Here is a 23,466-nt window from a genome sequence, read left to right as displayed (position 1 = left end):
AGAGATTCCAGTTTTCCAGGGTTTCTGTGCAGATAGTCTATACTTGGCCTAAATAGTTTTCATTCCCCCCAAAAAATAACAAACAAAAAAACAACCAACAAAATTATTGACAGCTTAGGCATGACTTGGGTTGAATTTTAAACAAAGTAAATCATCGAGCCATAGAATGGCTAAGGTTGGAAGGGATGTTAAACGTCATCTAGTTCCAACCCCCCTGCATGGGCAGGGCCACCTCCCAGTAGATCAGGTTGCTCAAGGCCCCATTCAACCTGGCCTTGAAGACTTACAGGGAATGGGCAGCCACAACTCCCTTGGTCAACCTGTTCCAGTGTCACCACCTTTACAGGAAAGAATTTCTTCCAATGTCTAACCTAGATCTACCCTCTTCAAGTTTTAAACCATTGCCCCCTGTTCTCTCACTACACACTTGTGCAGAAAGCCCTACCCGAGCTTTTTTGTAGCCCTCCTCCAGATATTGGAAGGTTGCTGTAAGGTCACCTCAGAGCTTCCTCTTCTCCAGGCTGAACAACCCCAACTTCTTTAGCCTCTCTTCAAAGGGGAGCTACTCCAGCCCTCTGATTATTTTAATGGGTCTCTTCTGGACATAATCCAGGAGTTCTTTCTATGTTGGGGATTCCAGAATGGATACAGTACTCCAGGTGGGGTCTCAGAAGAGCAGAGTAGAGGGGGAGAATCACTTCTCTTGATCTGTCTCTGCTTCTGATGCAGCCCAGGACCTGGTTGGCTTTCTGGGCTGCAAGTGACAGCACATGTTAAGCTTCTGGTCCACCACTACTACCAAGTCCTTCTCTTCAGGGCTCCCCTCAGTCTTTTCCCAACCTGTATTTGTGGGATTGCCTCAACCCAGGTGCAGAACCTTGCATGCAGCCTTGTTGAACTTGATGCAGTTTGCAAGAGCCCACTTCTTGAGCTTGTCAACGCCCCTCTGGACGGCAAGTAAGAGAAGTTCTAATTCTGTATGGGAAGCTACAATACAGTGTGCTGTCAAAGTGGGTGAAACATCACCTATTGTCTCTGATTTTTCCAAAGTTCAGCTGTGATTAGAAGGTATTCAAAACCAGAATCAGCTACAAAAAAAGCCATCACAGAAGAAAGGACTGAGGAAAATTTAAGTAGCATGCCAGCATTTAAGAATTTAGCCAACGAAGTTTTTATTCCTTGCTGGCCTTTTTGGGAGGACCAATATGGTCGTAAGCTATGCCAATTGGTCTCTGAGCCAGAGAACGGGTCTGTCACTATTTAGTTTACTAATACAGCTACAGCCTCTGGGACAGATTCATCTGCTCCATTTTTCTCTGCTTTCAAGAGATCTCATCCATCCTGCCTGTACTCCCTGCCTCAACAATGTTAGCAAACCTTCAGTCAGCATCTCCATGTCTGAGCACATGCAGAGAGAGAGCTGAGCTGCAGAACCATGTAGAGGCACCTGGAAGTTCCCTCCTCTGTTGGCTCTGGTAGTAAAAACAGCCTGGACAGAATGCACAGAGTGGGGTTTCTGTCCCAGACCAATGGCATCTTCCTCACTTGTCACTGTGCAATAAACCACTCAAGGCCGCCAACCTCTCCAGGTATTTTCTGATCAGGACATTGCATCCTGACCTTCTTAAATGTGGCAGTGAAGATGTTTTTCATTCCTATGAAAAGATCATCAACAATATTAAAAAAACAAGCACAGGCAAGGTTGCTTGGAATTGTAAGGTTATGAGACATTTAAGACATCTGCTGAACCCTGTGGATATGTGGATTGCAGAATAGCAGTGAAGTCCACAGAACCACTGACCTGATGTGACCTTTTCTGTAGCAGTGATTCAGAATTAGTAGCTCAGCCTGTTTACCAGGATATGTTGTGTCAGTTGTCCACTGTTAGACTGACTGTTACAGTTTTGCAGTTGAAACTACTCTTTCTTTCAAGTAAATTTCTGGTTAAGTCTTCAAGTCCCAGCTGCTTCCAGTTCCTTTTCATATAGGCAGGGGCTGTTTAAGTTAAAACCCAGCAGTGGCACTATTTGTGATTCAGAGAACATCAAGGACCTGATTTTTCTGTGCGAACACTTCCATCAACAGAGAAGTCCAACTTTATCCCCACTTGCAGAGGTGTGAGTGTCTACATGTAGCACAAAGCCTTTATTTCTTATTTGCAGATTTGGTGGGAGGGCTGCAGCCTCTTGCCCCTGTGCACCTCTTCTCCTGCAGGTGTAGCTGTTTCTGCCTCTGGTTGTGATGAGATATTTCTCCTGCCTGTCTTGCATCTGTCTACCAGAAATAATCCAACATAGCAATGTCTTCCATGTACTAAGGGCTTTTTCCTCCTGCTCTCTTCATCTTTTGTCTTTTGCTTATCTTACAGGATTTCTGAGACAAAGACAATCTTCTTTTGAGTATTTCCAGCTCGTAGTACTGTGAGGGTAAGGTTTTTAGGCAGTCTTTCAGCAACAATTAAAAAGAACAGTAAAATGCAGGTGCAGCTAATGAAATCAGTTCGTTGCATCCCGTGCTGAACCTTTCATCTTCTGACTCATCAATCTTCCTGCAGAGATGACAGAATCTCTCCTTCGTGTGTGTTTCTGGCATAGCTCAACCAGGCAGAACTTTGCAGCCTGTTCAGCAGATGTGGGTAACAGAGCCTTTCTGCTGCCTTGCAGAAGTGAACAGTGGCACAGACCTGTGGCATCTTCATATCCGGCAGTGTTTTCCCTTCCTGACATTCACATTCCCTTCCTCCCACATCCTGCTGTTGCAGAGTGTACGAGATACATAAGAACAACCACACTGGGTTAGACCAAAGAGCCTTCCAGTCCTGTATTCTGCCTCTTCAGAGGCCATGTGCAGATAAAGGAATATAAAAAATCCCCTATAAAATAATTGCAATTTGTGTCCTAAGTTTAATTTACTCCTAAAGTTGTTCTAGACTTCCTGCTAAAATGAAGTTGCAGCAAAAAATGTATGGTCCTATTCAATTTATGAACAGAAGCTAGCAAGTGAGGATGGTGAAATGCTACTGCATTTAGAAATAAACCTCAATTTCAAATAAGACTTACTTCCACAATCTTAGTGAGAAAGACAGCTTATATATATAAAATATATATATAAATAAAAAAATTATATCTTTACATACTAATCGGAAGAAATGCAATCTTAGAACAGTATCAGAACAAATACTCTACATGTGATAGATTGCTTTCAATTTATTTTTACAGTTTCCATATATAAATACGTATAACCTAATAGATATATCTACATTCAGTAAATAATAAAGCCTTATATGTAAAGTAACCAGATATGGTACCCAGCACTTCACCACATCCTGTCATTTAATCTAGTTGGCATGAACACAAGTTCTTTTGATCTGTGCTAACTATCTTTATCTCAGTGTAGATCTCATCCTCTCTATCTGTTATGTTAAAAAAGCTTTAATCAGAGGGTTTAAGCTAGTCTTATTGAATTATATTACTTTTCCTCTCTAAAACAAAGCTACATCAAGCTCAGTTTCCTTCTTTCTATGTATATCTACATCTGTATTTTGATTAGGAATGTTATGTTCTCAAGAGGGAAAAGAGTCTGTGTTTAGTAGGTATAAATCATTCTAATTTAATTTGAGTGCAGAAAAAAAAAGATTTCCAGAGCATTTTAACGGAAAGGTGAGTTTAAGTTCACCTGGGCTTAGGCTGCCACATACCCCATCCACAAGTCCAGCAGTGTCAACAGCATGGAAAATTTTGGAGGTTATGCTTCTTTTCCACTGTCCTAAGTGCCACTGCTTACGGTTATTTTTACTTCCCTGAAGATGGGAGACATCCCTGGGGGTTAGCCTCAAGACTCTGCTCCCCTTCTTACCCTATCTAGTGGTTGGGGCACACATCTGGCAGCCAGATATCTCGGGCTCTCTTCCTGGACCATCCGTCTTGTAATAAATCACTGCAAACTCTTAATTCCTGCCTGGCCTTCCCTCTCATATATCCCCGCATATATCTGGTCTCTGTAGATTACAGGCAGTGACATAAGTTACCATAAACATGCCACTGAGCCAGGCAGCTGCCTCTAACTGTCCTTTTGCGAGTATTTGTCTTCTGATACATCAAAGGATTCATCAGGTAATCATCCCTCTTTCACTGAGAGGCAAGTGCACAAGTAGGCAGGCAGGTACTGGGGAGCAGATGGACGTTCACACTGCAGCTTGCTCCTGCTACACCCTCTTCTGGTAACTTGCTGGTCCACCTGTAAATCAGATTGCAAATGCAATAGATAATATTGCAAAGAATCAGGCCTCACAATCAAAAAATGCCTATCCCAGAAATGCCATGTGTGGCTGAGGCCTTTCAGACACAAGTGTACTGCACATACAAAGATCTCCTGAGCTGGTCTGCTTGCTCTGACACGGGTTTTAAAAGGCAGTCTCATACTCTGCTTTTTGATGGCTGGCTGTGACTTGACTTTAAATATGCCAGGCAAGGAACTGTGATGAAATGGTCTGCAGCTTAGGTAATACAGACTAACTCACTCTTGAGATGGTTTAAAATGTGTTGTTGTGCAAGTTTAGGCAAACGTATGGTAAATGCAAGTAACAGACTGGCCAGAGGTAACACAAATTTTCAATTTAGTTTCAATACAGTGTAGCTGTAGTATCACTGACAATCTCATTTAGGTCTTTTTCAGCATTGTTGCCAGACATCTAGAGGTTTCAAACAGAGACTGACAGTTTAAATAAGGATGTTCTCTGTGTTTGGCTGTACTGGCTTTCTAGTAAATGCTAGAAAGGGCTAGTGGTGGACACATGATAGAATTGTCTCAGAAAGGTTGAATTATTTAATGAAGTATCTCTGCTGAGCGTATTAAAACTCATATTAAAAGGGAAAAATAGAGCATTTAGTGTCAGAAACTGGACTTGCAGACAAAGCAATTCTATTGCTTTATTTTCTCCCTTAGGATCACTGCAGATGCCTATTACAACCACTTGTAATTGTAAATTGTTGTTCCGCCAGTGATTCATTAACACTTTTGTTAGAAATAGCTTCTAGCATCCTTCTTTGTATTCACACTGGATTCACAGCAGAAGAATTTGGCTATTTTTTTCCTTAATCTTGTCTTCTGTATGAGCATCTCCAAAAGCTTTTTCAGGGGTATTGCTTCTGGGAGATGGAATTGTCACAGCTAGTTTTTAAAATAGGCTGTGATGCTTTGCATGACCCAGGCTGTAAGCATCATGTTTCCAGTGAGGTCAAGACCACAGTGTTAGGCCTCCATGCCTACTCTGAAAAGAACATTGACCCCACAGGAGTCAATATATAGTATGTACAATGAACAAGATAGATCATAATAAAGGAGTAATTAAGTTAAAGATGTCTGCCACTTTGGCTGCTCTGGAGAAAATATTCAGGACTTTTTCTGTTGTTTTGGTAATTATAGGGAAAAAATCAATAATCACTCACAGACCTCTCAAATGAAATGGCTTCCATTAAGTACTGGATGGCAGTATAGCTTTTATTTTTGTGCAGATATCCATATATAAAATGATATTATACTTTCAGAGTGGCACCAACGTAAAACGATTGAATTATATGAGCTATATTTCAGTCAGATTTTGGCTGAGGTAAATGCAAATCCTTAACTCCTCACTCTCTGCTCTTGAAAACCAACCAAGCAACACAGCTACTTTAAGCAGAAAACAAATGCTTGTACCCCTAGCAATCCTCTGAGTGAGCTGCCTCAAAAAACTCTAAGACCTATGGCACTCAGTATAGGAGTTCCAGTTAACTGACCAAAATTGAAATCTGTAGTTTGGAGCCAGCAGCGAATCTGTAACAAACGTGAACCACTAGAAGGAGACAAAGAGCCACACTGCATGATCGTGTAATTGAGTCCAACCTGTACTACATTAATGCTATACGCAGTTACAATCTTCTACAAACAGAGCTGGCTGAATCTGAACATTGATCAGCATGTGTTGCATTCTCCTTTGATCCTGTAATTGAAACAAAATATTTGGTTTAGGAAATACGATTCTGGCAGAAATTTCCTACCTAACATTTGGTAAATCAATTAGTCTATCTATCAACTTCCCTCTCTATATTTCCCGACCTGTGGTATGTGACTATTGAGCAAAGAATTAACTAAACATATGTCAAGTGTTCTGAGGTCCTCAAAGACACTTGGCAGACTGAAAATGCAAAGTATTATTTTATTTAAGAGTTCAGGTCTTGCTATTTCTACTTCCACTATCCTTCAGACTGTTACATATCTGAATTTTATAAAAGAGTTATTCCTCAATTCCCTTTTACCTACAATAGAGGATTCTGTAGCTATATTAAAAATGAGCAATATAAAACAATTAAGACATGTTTTTTTGAAAATAAGGTTATGAAAAATTCAGTGCAACAGTACATTATTACACTAAAATATGAGCAGACAGTAGGGTTACAATTTCCTCCTTCAGTGGTTCTGCTGTCTGTATGTGTGTCCTCACACACTGCCGGAAGACTCTTAAAGAATCTGTGTTTGCTGCTTTTATAAAAATATACTCCATTATAAAAATAATTATTTCTATTGCTTTTCAGCCATTTTCAGTTGAAACTGAAAACCTAAACCTCTAAATCTCCTGGAGGAAAAGGAGATGACAAGATGTAAATGAATAACCACTCCATCTGAAGTTCTTTAGATATGCTTCCAACTGCATGTAAGGAGACTCATATTTGCAGTTCATACTGATTTAATTAGAATAGACATAGTGTAGTAGTTAGATGTAAACCAACTCATTAAAAGGAAGCTCACGTTTGCAATACTTTAAATTGCATTGGAGGCACAGAGAAGTATACCGGAGCTAGATAAGACCACAAACTTCTATTCCTGTTCCCCCTACGAATACACTCTTCCACTTTCCTTGGCCTTGACCCCATCCTTCTTCAACCTGGACCTGTTTTTTTCTCTTCCTTGAGAAACCCTGATGCTGAATAAGCCAGCTCAGCACATTCCCTTCAGGCAACCAGCCATGACTTTTTCAGCCACTTCTGCATAACCTAGTCGGGAATGGGCCCTCTTCAGCCACACTGAAGGGCTCCAGTGATCCTATCTTAATCTGCCTTGGAGGGGATAGATTTCAGTTTTCAGTCACAATAAGCTTCAGACAAGCTTGTGAAAAGAGGTGAAAGAGGTCTCTGGCTAGGAGTGCCAATACTTTCGATGCAAATACCGAGTTATGTTTTTCTATTTAGGAGAATGTCAGTCTGTAAAATGTGGGCCATACCTCTGGGAGCCGCAGATGTTATTTGCACCATCAGTACAGTCAGCACCATCTCACAGTGGGGAAATACTAACTCGAGTGCATTTTGAACCCAGATGTACTTTCTGAAATCTTGAGGAAAAACAGTGCAAATGCTACCAGCATCAGAAACAAACCCTCGTTCGAGGCTCAGGTGAACATGTGCAGGGTCAGTCAAAAACTGATGCCCGCAAACCAGTTTGGGCCCCTCAGTTTCCACCAAGCCAGTGGAAGTGTTTGGGAAGAGCCAGATCCACGCCGGCTGTTTGCCCTCTCCACTTTAAGCAAGCTGGCTGCTGAAAAGCAGGTTTTCTGCCCTAATAGAACGGCCCCGCTCTTTCTGTTACGAACGGGGGCGGCTGCCATCGTTGTAAGGGGCACGTCACGTCACCTCACCGGTATCCCGGCTACACCGCTGCCAGCACCCACCGAGGAGAGGGGGAAGCGTGCGAGAGGCGGTGACTTGCGGGACACGGCCCCCCCGGGGCTATCCATGTTCCTTGGAGCAACCCCGGGACACGGCCGCCATCACCCGGAGCATCCCCACCGCGAACGCCTCAGCCTCAACGGCCGCCGCCAACCGCCACGGCGCTGACGTCACCGCCAGGCGCCGGAGGAGGCCCCGCCCCCCCCGTCGCTCTCTCCTGCCCTGGCTGCGCGTGCGGAGCTGGGCCGCCTGCCCGTAGGTAAGAGAGGGGGTGCCCGGTCCGTTCCCACGGCACCGGCTGAACGGGAGCCCTTCCCCTCCGCCTCGAGATCGCCTCTGCCGCTTACACACCCCCTCACTCCCCCCCCCCCCCACCTCCGCCACTCCCGCCTCCATTTTCTCTGCCGGTGGGTGGTCGGGCAGCCGGTGGTGGGCCTGGAGCAGGGAAATGGAGGCCTGGCCTTCCTACGTATGTGGTGAGGGTTTGTCAGCGGCAAGTGCCTCGTCGGGAGTCAGAGCCTGCCTCCAGTGGGTGATCTCAAGAGGGCTGGTTGCCCCCCCCGGCCCCTCTGGTTTTCAGGCCGTTGAGAAGGAAGGGGGGGGGGGTAAGGTTGGTGGAAAAAGCTGGTGTGCTGCCATCCGCTGTCCCGAGTGGGACTTCACGGAGACATCTAGGAAATCTTGTGACCGAACACATTCGGGAGTGCTAAAATCCCGTTATACTCCGTTTGTAAAGGACCACGGTAGAAAAAAATTTTTACTGAAAGCGTGGTCAAGCGTTGGAACAGGTTGCCCAGGGAAGTGGTGGGGTTGCCATCCCTGGGAGTGTTCAAAGCACGTGCAGGCATGGCACTTTGGGCCGTGGTTTAGTGGGCTTTGTGGTGTTGGGTTGATGGTTGGACTTCATGATCTTATAGTTTTTTTCAAACCTTAATGATTATATGACTGGTAAGACCTTCCATCTTCACAACGAGCTATTACAACAAGGAATTTTGGTTATAAACCGGGGAGAGCATCTACTTCACCAGGTCTGTGCTTGATCAAGGAACTTGTGTTTGGCATAAGAGGAACGAGGCTTACAGAGGAGCCATAAATTGGTGTTAAACAGCCCAAGTTGTAAACAGTTATGTTCCTGTTAGAAGTCGGTAAAGCACTTTTGTAGTTGAGGAGCCTTGAGAACTTGGTAATTGTAAAAATAGTGTGGTTTTCAAACCCAACATGCATTTTGCACATACAGGCCATGGCTGCAATAGTTCAGCCCTTAACAGAAAGGCAGGTGATAATTAAAATTACAAAGCTCAAGAACTCTGTAGTAAAAGTAGATCTTGTTACAGTTCGCTTGGGTTGCTGCAAAGGTGAAGATGTCCCCTTCCTTATACTTTGTCACAGCTTTCTGACAGCAAGCTTAGCTGCTGCTGGCAACTTAATAAGGGACTTTGACTTGCAAATGAAATTTCAGATTATGCTAATTAAAAGGCCTTGTTCTGGAGAGAAAAATTGAAAGGTTTGATTGTACAGTAAATCAAAATTGAAAGGTGCCTGGCACATTTCTTGGTTTTAAAAGTATGAAAGAACATTTCCAATGTAAAACATTTGTGTATGGCTAATCCTATGGCAGTACAGCACTTGCTAAAGAAATAAGAGAGCACTTAACACAAGGCTTATACCTCAAAGCATGAGAAACTTGGAAGTGCTGATGAGGAATTCTTAGGCTTCCTATCAGAAATACAGTACAGAAATCACACAGACCTTTCAGCTAAGTGCTTTGCTCTTTGAAGTGGTTAAGGTTTTTAGAATCAGTTTTCCATCTGTGTATACTTTGTCCTAACTGCCAGAATTTAGTAAAGAATATTTGCTTCTTTTTAATGACAGCAGTAGAAAATTGCATGATGTGTACGGAATGGAATGGTAGGCTGAGAAAAACATTAATTCTTTCAAATAAATAAACAATGCACGGGAGGGGTACTGGTTACCACAGCTCCATGTAGAGGTTGTAGAACCAGAGCTGGAAAAGGCGGCACAGAAGGAAGAAACAAAGGTGACCTGATGGAGGGGCAACAATGAAAGTGTAGCTTCATATGGTTAACTCTAGACATGATGCCAAGGAGATGTTGATAAGAGACCATGAAAGCTTTGCAGTTGCATACTTTATTACCTTTCAACTCTCTTTGTTTACTGTAACTATTTGATTTTCTTCATTCTTGTGCAAGCTTAATGTGAGGCATTCTGCTGGGCCTTGGGATACACACTTCACTCTAACTCTTCATGCAGGCAGTATTCTCCACACATGCTGTTTTGTATAAGCTCCATTTCTCTGTGTTGGGAAATTGCTCAGGTCCCATTTTCCCAGCTTCCTCTATTTTCTGGTTCTTTGATTTTGCTTCTGTGTCAGGCTGTGGGTACTGCCATGCTCTTTCTTCCTGTGCCAGTCCTGAGTGCATCTCTGTTCTTCATCCTAACTTGTTTTATCTATTTCATTTGTGAAAACTTCATGTCCCCAAAAGACTTTCCCCTGTTACTCCCACGCTTCTGTGATTTTGCACATCCCTTTTCTTTGCTGATAGTAATTGATCTCCTTTTTGTCACATTATCAGCTCTTGAATTGTGCTTAGAAGATATGTAGAAAAGATTTTTCCCATTTTCTCCTGCATCAGTAAGACTGATGCTTAGAACATGTTTAGAGCACAACATCCCACAGTTACTGTTCAGTTACTGTTACATTCATTGTTCAACAATAAAAAAAAAGGGTAAATCTACTTCTAGTAGTTGAATAGAGTCTTGGTAGCACAGTCAAATCATGAACACCCAGAAATCAATTTGGGTTGCTGTTCTAAACAGTAGACAAAGGTACTGTATGAAGTACAAATGCAGGAAATTGGATTCTGATAAAAGGAGATACATTTTAATGTATTGTGGAACTAGTGGCTGAAGGAAAAAAAGGAGTTAAGCAGCTTAAAAGAATTTTAAAACTCTGTAGCTTTAATTCTGGATATTCCTATGCAGAATACCAGTGGAAAATGGCAGCAAATTTTAGAAGTGGTAGTAAACTCCATGATTTAGAACATGCAGCAGCTGTAGATTGGAGGCAGGTTGTTTCCCATTTGCAGCAAATTTGGTAGCATAGAAGTATTCAGTATTGACTGTTGTCACGAATGAAACCCCACTGGAATACAGTTTCATTCACTCTTGATGATGGGAGCAACCAAAAGTACTTATTTTAAAGACCAGTTTAGATATACAAATTTAACATCACTTAAGAGCATTAGACTTGCACTGAGCTGTGACAGCATAGTCTGAGCATGATAGCTTTTATGAAAACCTCTCATTAAGAAGTGTTCTGGACACCAAAAGAGGGCTGGTTTTGTCACTGAACTATCTGATGAGTGTACTGACAGGCTAGAGATGAACAAGAGCCAGAGTACATTGGATTCGTTCAGAAGAGGAAGACTGTCATCGGAGATGTGGAATTTAGGACAGCTGATTACAGAGAATAAAAATGTTCTACAAACCATGCAGATCAATTAGAAGGTTTACATCCAGGTAGGTTTGTGTGGCAATAGCTGGAGCACAAATGAATGTTAAGCCAGCACGAGGTGCCTGTTTTGCCCATGGGCTGAAGTGTAAGTGACCCTCAAAAATATTATTTCCTCCTTTTAAATTTTAACCTTAAAACAGATCAGAATAAACCTGGCAAGTCCTCTAGAAGCTAAAGAGGCTTTATCTCAGTGGCATCAGCAAGCACTTGATGGCTGTGAGCTGTTCTGTAGCGTTCGTCTGTGCATATTGAAATGCTTGACTGGAGCCTAGCTCTGAAGACAGGGTTAAAAATGGTTGCTCAGCTGTTGCCTGTTTGGAATACAGTGCAAACTGTGCACTGGGTAACTACCATGGCTTGAGCTGGGATATTTTTAAGTGGATCAAGATAAAGCCTGTTGGTGCATAGTTGGTATTCCATGGCAGGCTTAATTACCTCTGCAGTGGACATCTTTCTTGCAAACAAGCTTGTGAGTTGGCATTGCAAGAGCACTCTGACTAATTGTACTAGATGTGGTCTCCAGCTGCCTCAAGCTGGCTTGAAAGGTATTAGTAGCAAAACAGATCTGTGGACACAGTGATGACTAGAAGGCAGCTGATTATTTATTATGCAGTAATAAGGCTGAGGAGTGTCTGTCACCAATTATAGCCTATTGTACTCAGAGCTTTGCAAACATGGAATAAAGAGGATATCTGTGCCCCAAAGAGGTCTGTAATCGAAGAACTCAGTAATGAACTCTGATAGCTTTAAATTTAGGATGTTTGTTCCTTGTTGCTCAGTTGTCCTGTAGCCACAGCAGTGAACTACAGCGTTGGAGCAGGAGGGACATCTCTGCTGCTCTTGTGCATCGCCTGCATTCACTGCATGTTGTTAGCACTCACAAGAGGGAGGACAGTGGCAGTATTTAGGAGCTGACAGGAATGGTTTGTCATATTGATATTCCTAATACGTTTGTTTTGAATTTGAATTCACTTCTGTATGCCTTGGCCAAAAGGTTTGGTTTGGTTTTCTCTATGTAATCCATAAATACCCATGAAAAGGACAGTTTATTCTGACTTTTGTTAGATGATTAATCTGAAAAAATGTAACTGAGCTCAGTAGAAAGTCAAGGCCTTCTACTGCTTAAGAAATAGGTATGAGTTAACACGGTGAGAAAGGAGTTGCAATATTAAGTAGAATGAAGGATGATAAATTATTTTAGTGTCTCCTGTTTGCAGGTTACAAAAATATTTCAAATACACCATTTTAATACTGAACTTGGCAGTTTTAATTCCAGTTGAAAACCTTGTGCATGACACTAACACAGAGCATTTTTTAATTCTTTTGAAGTGTCATACTGCCATGTTGATGTATGTGTGTAGCTTCCATTACTTTCACCATGCATCTTCAGCATAATCTCTCCTGAAGATACCAAGGGCCTAATTAGAGTTTATATCTTTCAGAATGACAGATACAGTTTCACTGTGGGGGTGGGCAGGAAGGGAGGTTTGATTTTGCTTTTTAAGGCAGCTGGCAATTACTTTCTAAGGCTTGTGTTAAAACACCAGATCTATTCAAAGATTATTCTTAGTAATCATCTGCAATGTGTCTGAAGTTTCCCTTTTCCTGATTCTTACTGTTGTATGCCGGTCTCAGGTGTGCTTTTCTATAAAGTATCTGCAGAGTTCTTCTCATCAGTCTCCTGAAAGGCAAATGTGAAGAGAGATGATTTTGCTAGTTGTGTTGTACACACTCTTCTGTATTTTATTTATACTTCCTTAACACAGCTTTTAACTCAGATCAATAATCACATCAGCACTAGAGCAAACTGATTGTCACTCATTTAGTCTTTTTAATACATTTTCTCTTGATTTGTCCTTTTCATATTTGTCTCTTCTCTGTGGTTCCTAATGTCTGATATTTTCCTCCTTCCCTTTTTGCAGGTCGAATGTATTGCTTGCTCTGATTTATACTATGTTGACTGGAAAGAAAATAAGGTGTTCCTGTTTTCTAACCAGAAGTTTCTGAATAAATGACAGCTTATTAAAAATATTCAGGAATTCCAGATTACTTAGAAATTTTCCACCTGTGCAAAATCATACGGCCATTTTTGAACAGAGTTATGTGCAATGAAGTTTTCTATTAAAGTGTTCTACTTTTTTTGACATAAAGACTTTTTCTTCCTCAAATATATATTTCTCTTATGCTGTTTTTCCAAAAACTAAATGTCAGTTTTTGACCTCAGGGTTAAAAGGTAAAGGTGTTTCTGGTAGATTGATGTTATGAAGTCATACCATGGTTTTCATCACTATTTGTTTGCCTCAGTGTCCTTAATCATAGTAGGCATTTTCTATTTTATGTGTATGGGCTGTGAATTTTTCTTTGCACTCTCAATATTAAAGATCTTCCAAATTATTACAATTATGCACACAACCACAGATTATGTGTTCTGCATCAGAAGTGTTACTACTTGATAATGAAAATGCTGTGACTTCGCCATTATTCACATGCTTGCCCAGCAAGTATTTTCATAATTTATCTGAATATTTCTACTGTCCTTAATTTTTTTCAGTGGAATCTCTGTACCAAATAAAATTTGGCTTAAAGTCTGCAAATCTAACAGGGAAAACCTGTTAGGATCTGAATTAACTTCAGGATCTGAATTAAATTTCTACTTGTTCAAAATATATAAATACTTGTAAAACTTGAGGAAAATCTTGCATGTGGTTCAATAACTGAAACGTAACTACTGAGGGCAGTATAGCCTTTAGGTAGATTTAGGGAGTCACTGATGTGGTCTTAGTTCCTTCCATCCTTGGCTTTGTCATTCTGCAGGTGTGAGTCTTGAGGTCCGTATGTTGATTTTGGCAGAAACAGTTTTGTGGAGTTTACCGTGTACATGTTTTCTAGTGTACTGTAAGTTTGTTCTTGTTGATTTAATGTTATCAAATGTATTTTAGGCTGATGACTGCTGCTTTATTGTTGGCATGTGCCGACACTGTCACATACCCTGCTTAGAGATTAGTAATGCTGAAACAACAGTCTGGTGAAAAGAGAGAGATCCCTACACAGCAGGAGTAGGAACTTGCTAGTTCCTGCTGAAATGAACAGAAAACCCAAGTTCAACAAATGCCTCCCCCTCCCTGGATAGAAAGAGCAGGCTTATCAATGAAGAGTTCTGTATGTGGGCTAATGTGCAATCTTGTTCCATTTAAGGCTGATGCAGTTTTTTCCTTTCCTTGCCAAGTGACAGTGTAAATACTTCATGATATGAGGGCAACATTAATTTTTTCTGGTTCATGAGACAGTAATTGTAGAAAAATACATTTTGGACTGTATCTGTTATCTTTCCTCCTGTCTTCCTATCCTTTCTCTATCCTTTAGGTTTAGTTTAGAATATTGGAAAGAATATCACACATGCTTTAGTAACTGTTTATCCTAGCAAACAGTAAAATAGCTGCAGTTAGTTTTGACTGGTAACACATTCTTGATACAAGAGTTTATTGGAGGTTTTTTCCCCCTTGCAGTTGCTGGGCTGGATGCCCTGATAAGGAGAGAGAGAGAGAGAGGGAAGTTAGAATTTATGGATATGTTCATGCATGTCCATCAAATTAAGACTATAGTAGATGAAGTATTGTACTGGTGGTGAGCTCTGTAGCTCATTGTTGGGCTGGATTGCACCCCTCTCCCTGTATCTGTAAATGTGTACTGGCAGATACTTTCTAAGCATGTTTAACTGTGTTAACACCTGAGAAAATCTAGTTTCTTCTGTAGCTTTGAGTATTTTTCGTGCTCTAACAACAAACAGTGGGTTTTGAACTCTTCTAAAAATCAACCTAACAATGAGTATTATAATGCAGGTGACCAGGAAAGAGTGAAACACAAACAATAGTATCTTAAGTGGCAGAAATAATTGTGTTGGTATTTTGCCTTTCTATGGGTAGCCTCTTGTAGGTCCAATTCATCTTTCTTGCCTAGGTCTGTTGTGGCTGACTGAAATGGTATTTACATGTGTGAGTTAGGTGCTGAGGCAGGGAGAGGGCCTTCAACATGTCATGGTTAGCATTGTGATTCTGTATTCGGTCTGAAAAACAGGTCTGACCAGGATGAAAAGTCATGCAGCTGAGTAGGATTATAATTCTAACTATGCAAACAACAGCAGTGAAACTGGCCTTGTTAACTGGCTGATCATATTTCTGGAATCACTCTGGTGTGGTTAAAACTGGAGTTGCAGACAAGCCTGAGTAGCCCCACACTGTTCTTCTTCTCAATATTCCTCCTGTTTGACCTCCAGGAGACAATATAAATAAAAAACCCCCTCTCTCACACATGCCACCCTCTTGCCAGGAAAAGGGAAAGATGAAGTCTTTATCTAAAACAAACTCCACTGATGTGACAGCTGTTTTCTGTTTCCTTGCTGTTTGCACTGACAGTGTGGCTTGGTGTTCATAGATCAAATTTTCAATGCACAGTTTTCCAACTTTTTTTCCTGTCCTCTGTACTCAGCTGCTGGCTTGTGGGATTATCATATTGATAAGGGCTGCAGTGATCCAGGTGCTCCCACTGTTCTTGATGCAGCTCACCAAATAGGTAGGAAAATAATTTTTTATTTTTTATTTTTTTAACATTTAGAAAAATGGTTGCTCAATCAGAATTTGTAACATAGCTTTAAGTAACATTAACTCCTCAGGAGAATATGTGATTTATGATTTGAAAAAAAATTGAAGATACTGCCTATAAGCCAGCAGCCAGATGGCTTGGCAGTAGCCATGTCATATTGCTTCAAGTGCAGGGATCAAAAAAAGAGTGCCTTGGGATTTTTCATGTCTTTGCTTATCTCACTGTTGCTGTGCATAGATGCATCCACAAGATTTCCAGAGTATTCTGAAACTCCTAAATCAACTCACCCTTATTAGGAGTTATATTGCAGATCATGATAGACCATAGGGAATTCAGAAAACTGGATACAGGGTTCACAAGAAGAATTTCTTGGACCAGTTCCTAAATTTAGCATTGGAAAATATAACTGACCCTGACATAACTGGTGCTGTATAACCACTTTAAGGCTGAAGTAATGTCTGTTGCTAAGAGAGGCTGAAGCCATATTCCTGTTGTTCTGTTGTTTGTTTTTGTGTTGTGGGTTTTGGGGGTGGGTGATTTTTTTTTTAGCCCCCTGCCTGTTGCTTGGTGTAGCTCTCTATACTCTGATTTATAGAGCTCTTCTTTTAAACATGCAAATAATTTCTTTCTGGATCACACACCATAAAAGCTAAATACTGATTTGGGACTGTTACAAGTATAGGTACTACAGTCGTGTCATTTGTAATGCTCCCTCATGCTATTTTGCACAGCAGCTAACAGATATCCCTGAAATTATAGGACCTTTAACTGTGTCACTACTGGCATAAGCTCCTAGACCCAGAAATAGGAATTTCTTCTAATGTTTAATGAATGAATGCTAACGCTTTATATTGTAAAATAGTCTTTTGACACTGTAGAGACATAATGAAAAAGATCATTAGTTTTGTTTCCTCTTCTCAGATGAAAATGTCAGATGATGATGTTCATATGGAAGATTATCCCACTGAAATCCATGATTATCTTGTGGCATTTGAAAAATCACTTGGTTCTGTAGATGAAATGCTGAAGACAATGATGTCGGTTTCCAGGAATGAGCTTCTCCAAAAGGTATGTCACCTTCCTTTTTGCTATTAATACAAGAATACATGAGAACCTCATCTGAAGTAACAGTTATTAGGCTAACCACTGCACAGGGAGATAATAAATTTAACACTTCCTAGTCTTGATACCTAATATTCAAAGCTTTTACATTTCTAAGATATCCAGGTGGTCTTACAAACAAAACAATGAAATACATGGTTTTGCAAGCTGAAAGGACATGATCCTACAACCAAGTCATTTAGGTAGGGGACATTCTAGTTTACTGCTGACTTTCCTTAAAGTGCATGCTGAGTGCTCTTTCATAATGGAGAGGTCATTCACATTTTTGTCTGAGACCTTTTCACAACGAACTTAATGGAACTTGGTATACCCAGAAGGATGTAAAGGTAAATTGAAAGCGGTGAGAAATTATCTGATTCTAGAATTCTACACTTTTGCAGAACCTGGTACTGAAAAGCTGAGCTGTCTCCTCTAGCTATGTTATAAGCACAAGTCTGTAAAATGTGTTTTTTTACAGGGCATAAAGATAGGACAAAATACTGCCTGAAGACTTAATACAAGCCTCTCTATCTTTTAACATTAAAAGGCGAACATGTAATTTCTTTCTTTAGGGCACAAAAAAGCCAGCGCACAAGGGTACTTCTTTATCCTCTGAGGATTTCTAATGCAAATAAATTATGAAGAAAACAGTCTTGACAACACTGATCTTTTGACAGTATCCGTGTTAGAACTAGTGAGCTGTACAATGATATTATCAGTTTATGAAAATGCTATAGGACTAAAATAATAAATTGACTTTGGCAGTCAAGGAATAAAAACCTCTTATTACCTTTATTTTTCCTTTATTTTACAGACCTAAATATATTCCAGTATGTGTTGAACACACAGTCTACCATGGGTAGTGTTAATGCTCATTGATTGTCTGTAGCATACTATAGTCACATTTGAGCTTCAGCAATCTTAAGGATTTTTTTTTTTTCCAATGATAGCAAGAACTATTTCAAATCAAGTTTCTGTATAAAAATATGGACTTATTTCTGACTATGGGAACAGTGGTCAAGGAGTTATATGTCAAGAAATTTTTGTGCTTTTGGCCATATGGGGCTGTGGCATTTAACACCACACTGGGAAAATTATATGAACGCTTGCAGAGAATGGTTCTGTTCTGGCATGAAAACAGGCATAGACCTGGTATCAGTGAACCTGCAGTGCAAAAATGTGCGCATTCAGGGTGTGTTTTTTTCATGGATACATTCACAATTATAAAATGTGCATGGCACTAAAATCTGTGCACATCTTGCTTAAAATTGTGCAAATGTGGTGTGTTTCTTTTTTTTCATTCTAGTTAGAGCCTCTTGAGCAAGCAAAGCTGGATTTGGTTTCAGTGTACACACTGAATTCAATGTTCTGGGGTAAGTATGTTGTAGGAAAAGGCAGGATTTATGGTTACCATTTAAACACCCTCTAGACAGCTGCAAACATTAAATATTTGTCTTTCATAACCAAATAATTAGTAACTTGTAACTACTGCTAGGACCCAAATTATTGCTGTTATAGGCTAAATGATGTTGAAACTCCAAATCAAAAATTAGAAATCAGAGAAGCTGACTTTGTGCATGCATGAGGATGTTTCTGTTTTTTTCTTGGCAACCTTTTCTGTCTTTCTAGGGACAGAAAGCTTAACCATATTGGTGGGTTTTTTTAACATTTTTTAAAAAACATTTGATTATCACAGTTTGTTAGATGCCTAACAATACAACTAACTCCAATTCTTATTAATGGTTTTACGTGGAAACTGCATTTTTCCTGTGTCATGAATTGAGTGGGTCCTCAGTCATCACAGGCTTTCATTTCAATAAAACATGTTTTTTTTTCTTGAAGTATATTTGGCTACTCAGGGAATCAATCCAAAGGAACATCCAGTGAAACAAGAACTGGTAAGATTCTTACACTGCAATATAATATTTTATTTACCCAGGACAGTTACCTTTTATAGAAGTAAAACAATATTTGCATCCATATTTAAAATTCTATGTTGCCATAATAGCACACATATGCTATGTGGTGTTATGGTACTGTTCATATACCTTGCTGGACTCTCTAAATTAAGAAAGTCATATTTTTAGTTTCAAACAGTACTGCTTAAAGCAAAGTTGTAGAGTCTGCTGAAATTAGAGAAGAACAAGAAGATGAATGGTGTCATCTTCTCTGCACCTTTGTTTGAGAATTGGATTCTGAACAGAGTAGCTTTTCACTTGTATTTCCATTGTTAAATGGAAAAATGTTACATGTCTGATAATAATTTATAACTTCCAGTATGGTGGTTTTTTTGTATAAATACTTGGAATCATGTTAATCTCTGAGGCTGCCTTTTTTACTTTTGTATGACTCTGAAGTATAGAATGGTTGATTTACTAGTGAAGACGGGAAAGAGCCCCCCTCCCCCTTCCAAGTCCTCCATTAATTCATTTTCTCAGCAGTAAAGAATCCAGTCCAGCAACAAAACTAAAAGCTTTTTTGGCACCGGTTGTATGTGTATTGTCCAGTAATTCTGCATTAGTGACATATTTACAACCTATAATAAATCTTTCAGGTTTGTCTTTATATTCCATTTAGATACATGACTACAGTATAGAAGGCCAGCTATCTTGAAAATTCTGCTGACTTAAAAAAATCAAATCATTTAGCCTGAAGAAGAAAATAGAAATCAAAACTTCTAGCTGCCCAGTTTAATTCCTCTGTAAATGAAAATATTAAATCTGGGCAATTGTAAAATACTTGTCTTAAAAGTAATCCTTACATAACCAGAGGAATGGAAGATGGGACTGAAAAATGTGGAAAGCAAGCCTGAATAACAAGAATACTTCTATTTTTAATTTTGTGAGGTTTTCAGTAGTCTAGACTGTATCAAATTAAAAAATGAAGCAGTTAATATTTCATGAGCTTTCTGTCGGTTTCTTGTTCCTTCTATATTATAGAGTGCCTGAACATTGTGTTAATTTAGCAATACTAAAAAATAAATCTTGTCTTTTCTGCTGTGAATGTTTTATGCTGGTATCTAACTTCACAATTGCCAGTCATTTTAACTCTGAGGAATGAGTGAGCTATTATAGATTAGTTTCTTATCCAGTTCTCTTTTCCAAGTATCAAGGTGAATGAATGCACATTCTTTCCCTCTAAGAGCATTGTGATGTTCTTATTCATGTGAGAAGGGAATAAAAAAAGAAGTCATGATTGTTTTGTTTTTTAGAATTGCTCCCCTTGTGAACCTAGAGGGAATACACAGAGATTCAAACTGTATTAATAAAACTCACATTCAAGCTATCAGAGTTCATTTCTTTTGTCATGTTGATATTTGTCAGCTCCTTTTCCCCATGCTGATGCATGTAGGTTTGCCATCTGTTCTCATTAGTCATCTCAGTCACCAAAGAAATATTATAGTCAATTATGATTTCAGACCCTGTAAAGCTCTCCTCCTTAAAACTATGTTTTTGATACAGAAAGAGTGGCCAGCTTTTTAACAAGTTAGTTGCTTATAATGGTAACTGAAGAACTGAAAGTCAGCTCTATAGTGTATGCCTCACAACTTTTGTTACAGACTCAAAAAAGCTTATTTAGCTAGCAGTAAAACTTATTTAGCTAGCAGTATCCATAAATGCTCTCTTAACCCACATTTGTCATTTGGGTATCAGAGCACTATATATCTATGTTATATTTGTTTGCTGTTTTTATTACATTAACACCTGAAGGCCCTAGAGTTGAAAGCCATATTAGGCTAAATATAAAGACATGAAATCTACCAACCAAACTTTTAAGTATTACTGTAAATGTTCTTCCTCATCGGTGAAGAAAAGCAAACACTCAACATAGGGTGATGCCCATCTTAGAGTCATTTAGACACTATCTCAAAGTCATTTTCTCTATTGACTCCAGAAGTAAGATGAGGATAAGCAGGCACACAAATGAGATTGTTAAACTGGGAGCTTGGGTGAAGCTGAAGCCAAGCCATGCTTTGTTCAAAAAAAGCCACATTGACTGTGGTAGGCTGAGATGGCAATGAAGTATTCTCTTGCTTTATGGAATGGCAATGGAAACAAGCTTTTTTATTTCTGATGGTAAAAGGAACTTCTGTTACAGCTGGAAATTCATCAGACTTCCTTAAAGAGGTTCATTTGATAAGCTCCCTTGAGCGTTTCAGGGTCTTAGATGCAGGACCTCCGTGTAGTTGCCAATGTAATGCTTGTAACAGTGTAACTGATCTATAAATATGTCATATCTAAATATTATTTTGCCATCCTTATGTAGGCCAAACCCCAAACTGAGTTCAATATTTTGTTTTCTAACTTTGCTTCCAAGAACAGTCCTTGGTTCACTGTAAATTAGATGCAGTCTTAATCTCTGTAGGACTTCAGGTTCCTATGATGGTGGGTCTCATGCAAATATTAGTATGGCAGATATTGGTGATGCAAAATCTGCTAAAGGAGAAGCCTCACGTTTGCAGAGCCTCCTGTATATTTAAGTGATGCTACTTTTCTAGATATTATAGTTACAGAAATGTATGGTGTGGACACCTACGTACTGGGGTTATTTAGCAGGAATCTCGGGAGACTGTTGGGAAACACACTTTTTTTTTTTTTTTTTCCTAGGAAAGAATAAGAACATACATGAATAAGGTGAAAGAAATAGCAGACAAGAAAAAGGCATCCAAACTTGATAAAGGAGCTGCTTCTAGATTTGTAAGAAATGCACTCTGGGAACCAAATGCTGAAAATGAACATACCACCAAAAAAGGAAAAAAGAGAAAGATGGACTGAATTTCCCTTTGCACTTATATAAAATAGAGACACCTGTAACTTCTTTCAGAATTTGTTTTGTATACTGTATGCATCTTGTAGAGGTGCTGTATAGCAACATCTTCATTAAGTTACACTTGAGAGTTTTACAAGATCATATATTGTCCAGAACACTTGTCACGAAGTCACATTCTTTGTGTATCTGAAAGTGCCATTTGATGCCAGAGAAGTAATATTTTATTAGTCAAAAAACAATGAGCTGATATACACTTGCTGGTAATAGATATTAGTAATGTTCTGCTTACAATGCCTAGTAATTCCTTTTTTATTTTTTTGTTTGTTTTATTTACTGCTGAATAATTGACACATTTTTATATATACTTAATCTCCTGAATATTAAAGAATCTTGAAAAATGCTATCCTGTCTGTGGTCTTTATGCAGTTCTATGTTTACTTTCCCATTACATCATGGTATGAAATGTGGTATTTATAGAGTTTTGTAAGGTTTATTCACTGTCCTGAACTGTTTCCTTTTCAGCTTCTGAACTTGAACATATGCTATATTCCTTTATTTCTGTTGCCTCTAAGAAAACTGAGCTTCAAGGGCCAGAAACAAACAGCCTGGATTCCAGCTCTTAAGCCACTGTATCTAGTGAGTAGAAAAAAAAGATACCCATAAAGGGCAATATATAGGGCCCCCAAAAAAAGAACAGGCTGAGTATAGCTATTAGGAAACAGCAAATGCAGGAACTTGATTGCAATTTTGGCCACAATGTCCCTCCCTTACTGCTGACACTGAGAGACAGAAATGTGCTCTGAGTGGTAAAAGTGTGGTCATCTGTTGCAATTTCTCAAATCTTCGTAAGGGAAAGCATTCTTGGTGCAGTAAAAACTATTGATGTGTTTTGCAAATATTCTATTCTCCTAAAAATGTGAAGCTTAGTTGCTTAGGAGAGGCAGTGTGTTAGTTTCTTCAGAAGAACCTCATTGGATCATTTTTCAATATGCTGCAAAACAAAACTCAGTTATTCACATAAAAGCTATTTAACAATTTGCTGTTACTTAACTACTTATGAAGGAAGAATAAATGGTTTAGTTCACCAAAATGAAGTTTTGGTAGCAGCCTACAAAACTGGTTGGGAGATGTTTCTGTGAAACACTAAATGATAGCAACAAATGAATCCAGTATACCTATAGTACTGCAAGCTGAATGAGATATAGTATATGGTTAGTGTCCTTACAGAGTTCTGCTGCATCATGCAATGCAGAATATGGTCTAAACTGAACTAGGTGCTAAAATGAATTTTCTGTTATCATTTACTTTCTGAAAAAATATATTTGAATGTAGAAGTTTAATACTTCAACAAGGTTATTAAACTTGAATAATTGTTACATATCTCTAAAAGCATTTGCAGTGACTGGTATGAATTTACACATTTTTGTTAATGACAACTGCTTTGAATAAATAGCAATTTCTTCAGTCCAACTAACAAGAGAACTAGCTTGTATAAGTGTTCATTTAGGTCCCTACCTTTGTTGCCTCATATCTGCAAGACTGCTCTTGTGACTATGTGTGTCAAAGGCCCATAAAGATTTGCCAGCTGAAAGCCGAAATGAGAATGATTTATTTCTACAAGTTAATGCAATGGTTATGCCAAACAAAAGCAGTTGGATTCATGAGTTTTTCTTTGTGTGTGATCAAGGTTAAAAATGTGAAAGACCCAAAGTGTATTCTTAACCAAAGACGGCAATACTCATGTAAAGCTGTTCTTCCCTT

At 39.4% G+C, this 23,466-nt stretch overlaps 1 protein-coding gene across 2 annotated transcripts; it reads left to right on the top strand.

Annotated features, from left to right (window-relative positions):
* The first annotated feature begins 7,790 nt into the window (after positions 1-7,790).
* C1D (C1D nuclear receptor corepressor) lies at positions 7,791-22,106 on the top strand. Of its 2 annotated transcripts, XM_030447470.1 has the most exons (6): positions 7,791-7,959; positions 15,721-15,804; positions 16,756-16,902; positions 18,242-18,308; positions 18,778-18,833; positions 21,543-22,106. In XM_030447470.1, exons 3-6 carry the CDS (start codon positions 16,756-16,758, stop codon positions 21,708-21,710), a joined length of 438 nt encoding a protein of 145 aa, XP_030303330.1. In that variant the 5' UTR covers positions 7,791-7,959; positions 15,721-15,804; the 3' UTR covers positions 21,711-22,106. The 2 variants fall into 2 exon arrangements, with proteins under 2 accessions (XP_030303330.1, XP_030303331.1); XM_030447471.1 differs by lacking the exon at positions 15,721-15,804.
* Positions 22,107-23,466: the final 1,360 nt, after the last annotated feature.

Source organism: Calypte anna, chromosome 3 (genome assembly GCF_003957555.1).
Source record: "Calypte anna isolate BGI_N300 chromosome 3, bCalAnn1_v1.p, whole genome shotgun sequence".
Lineage (NCBI taxonomy): Eukaryota > Metazoa > Chordata > Aves > Apodiformes > Trochilidae > Calypte > Calypte anna.
The sequence above is the reverse complement of the archived record's forward strand: the minus strand, read 5'-3'. Positions and strand labels throughout refer to the sequence as shown.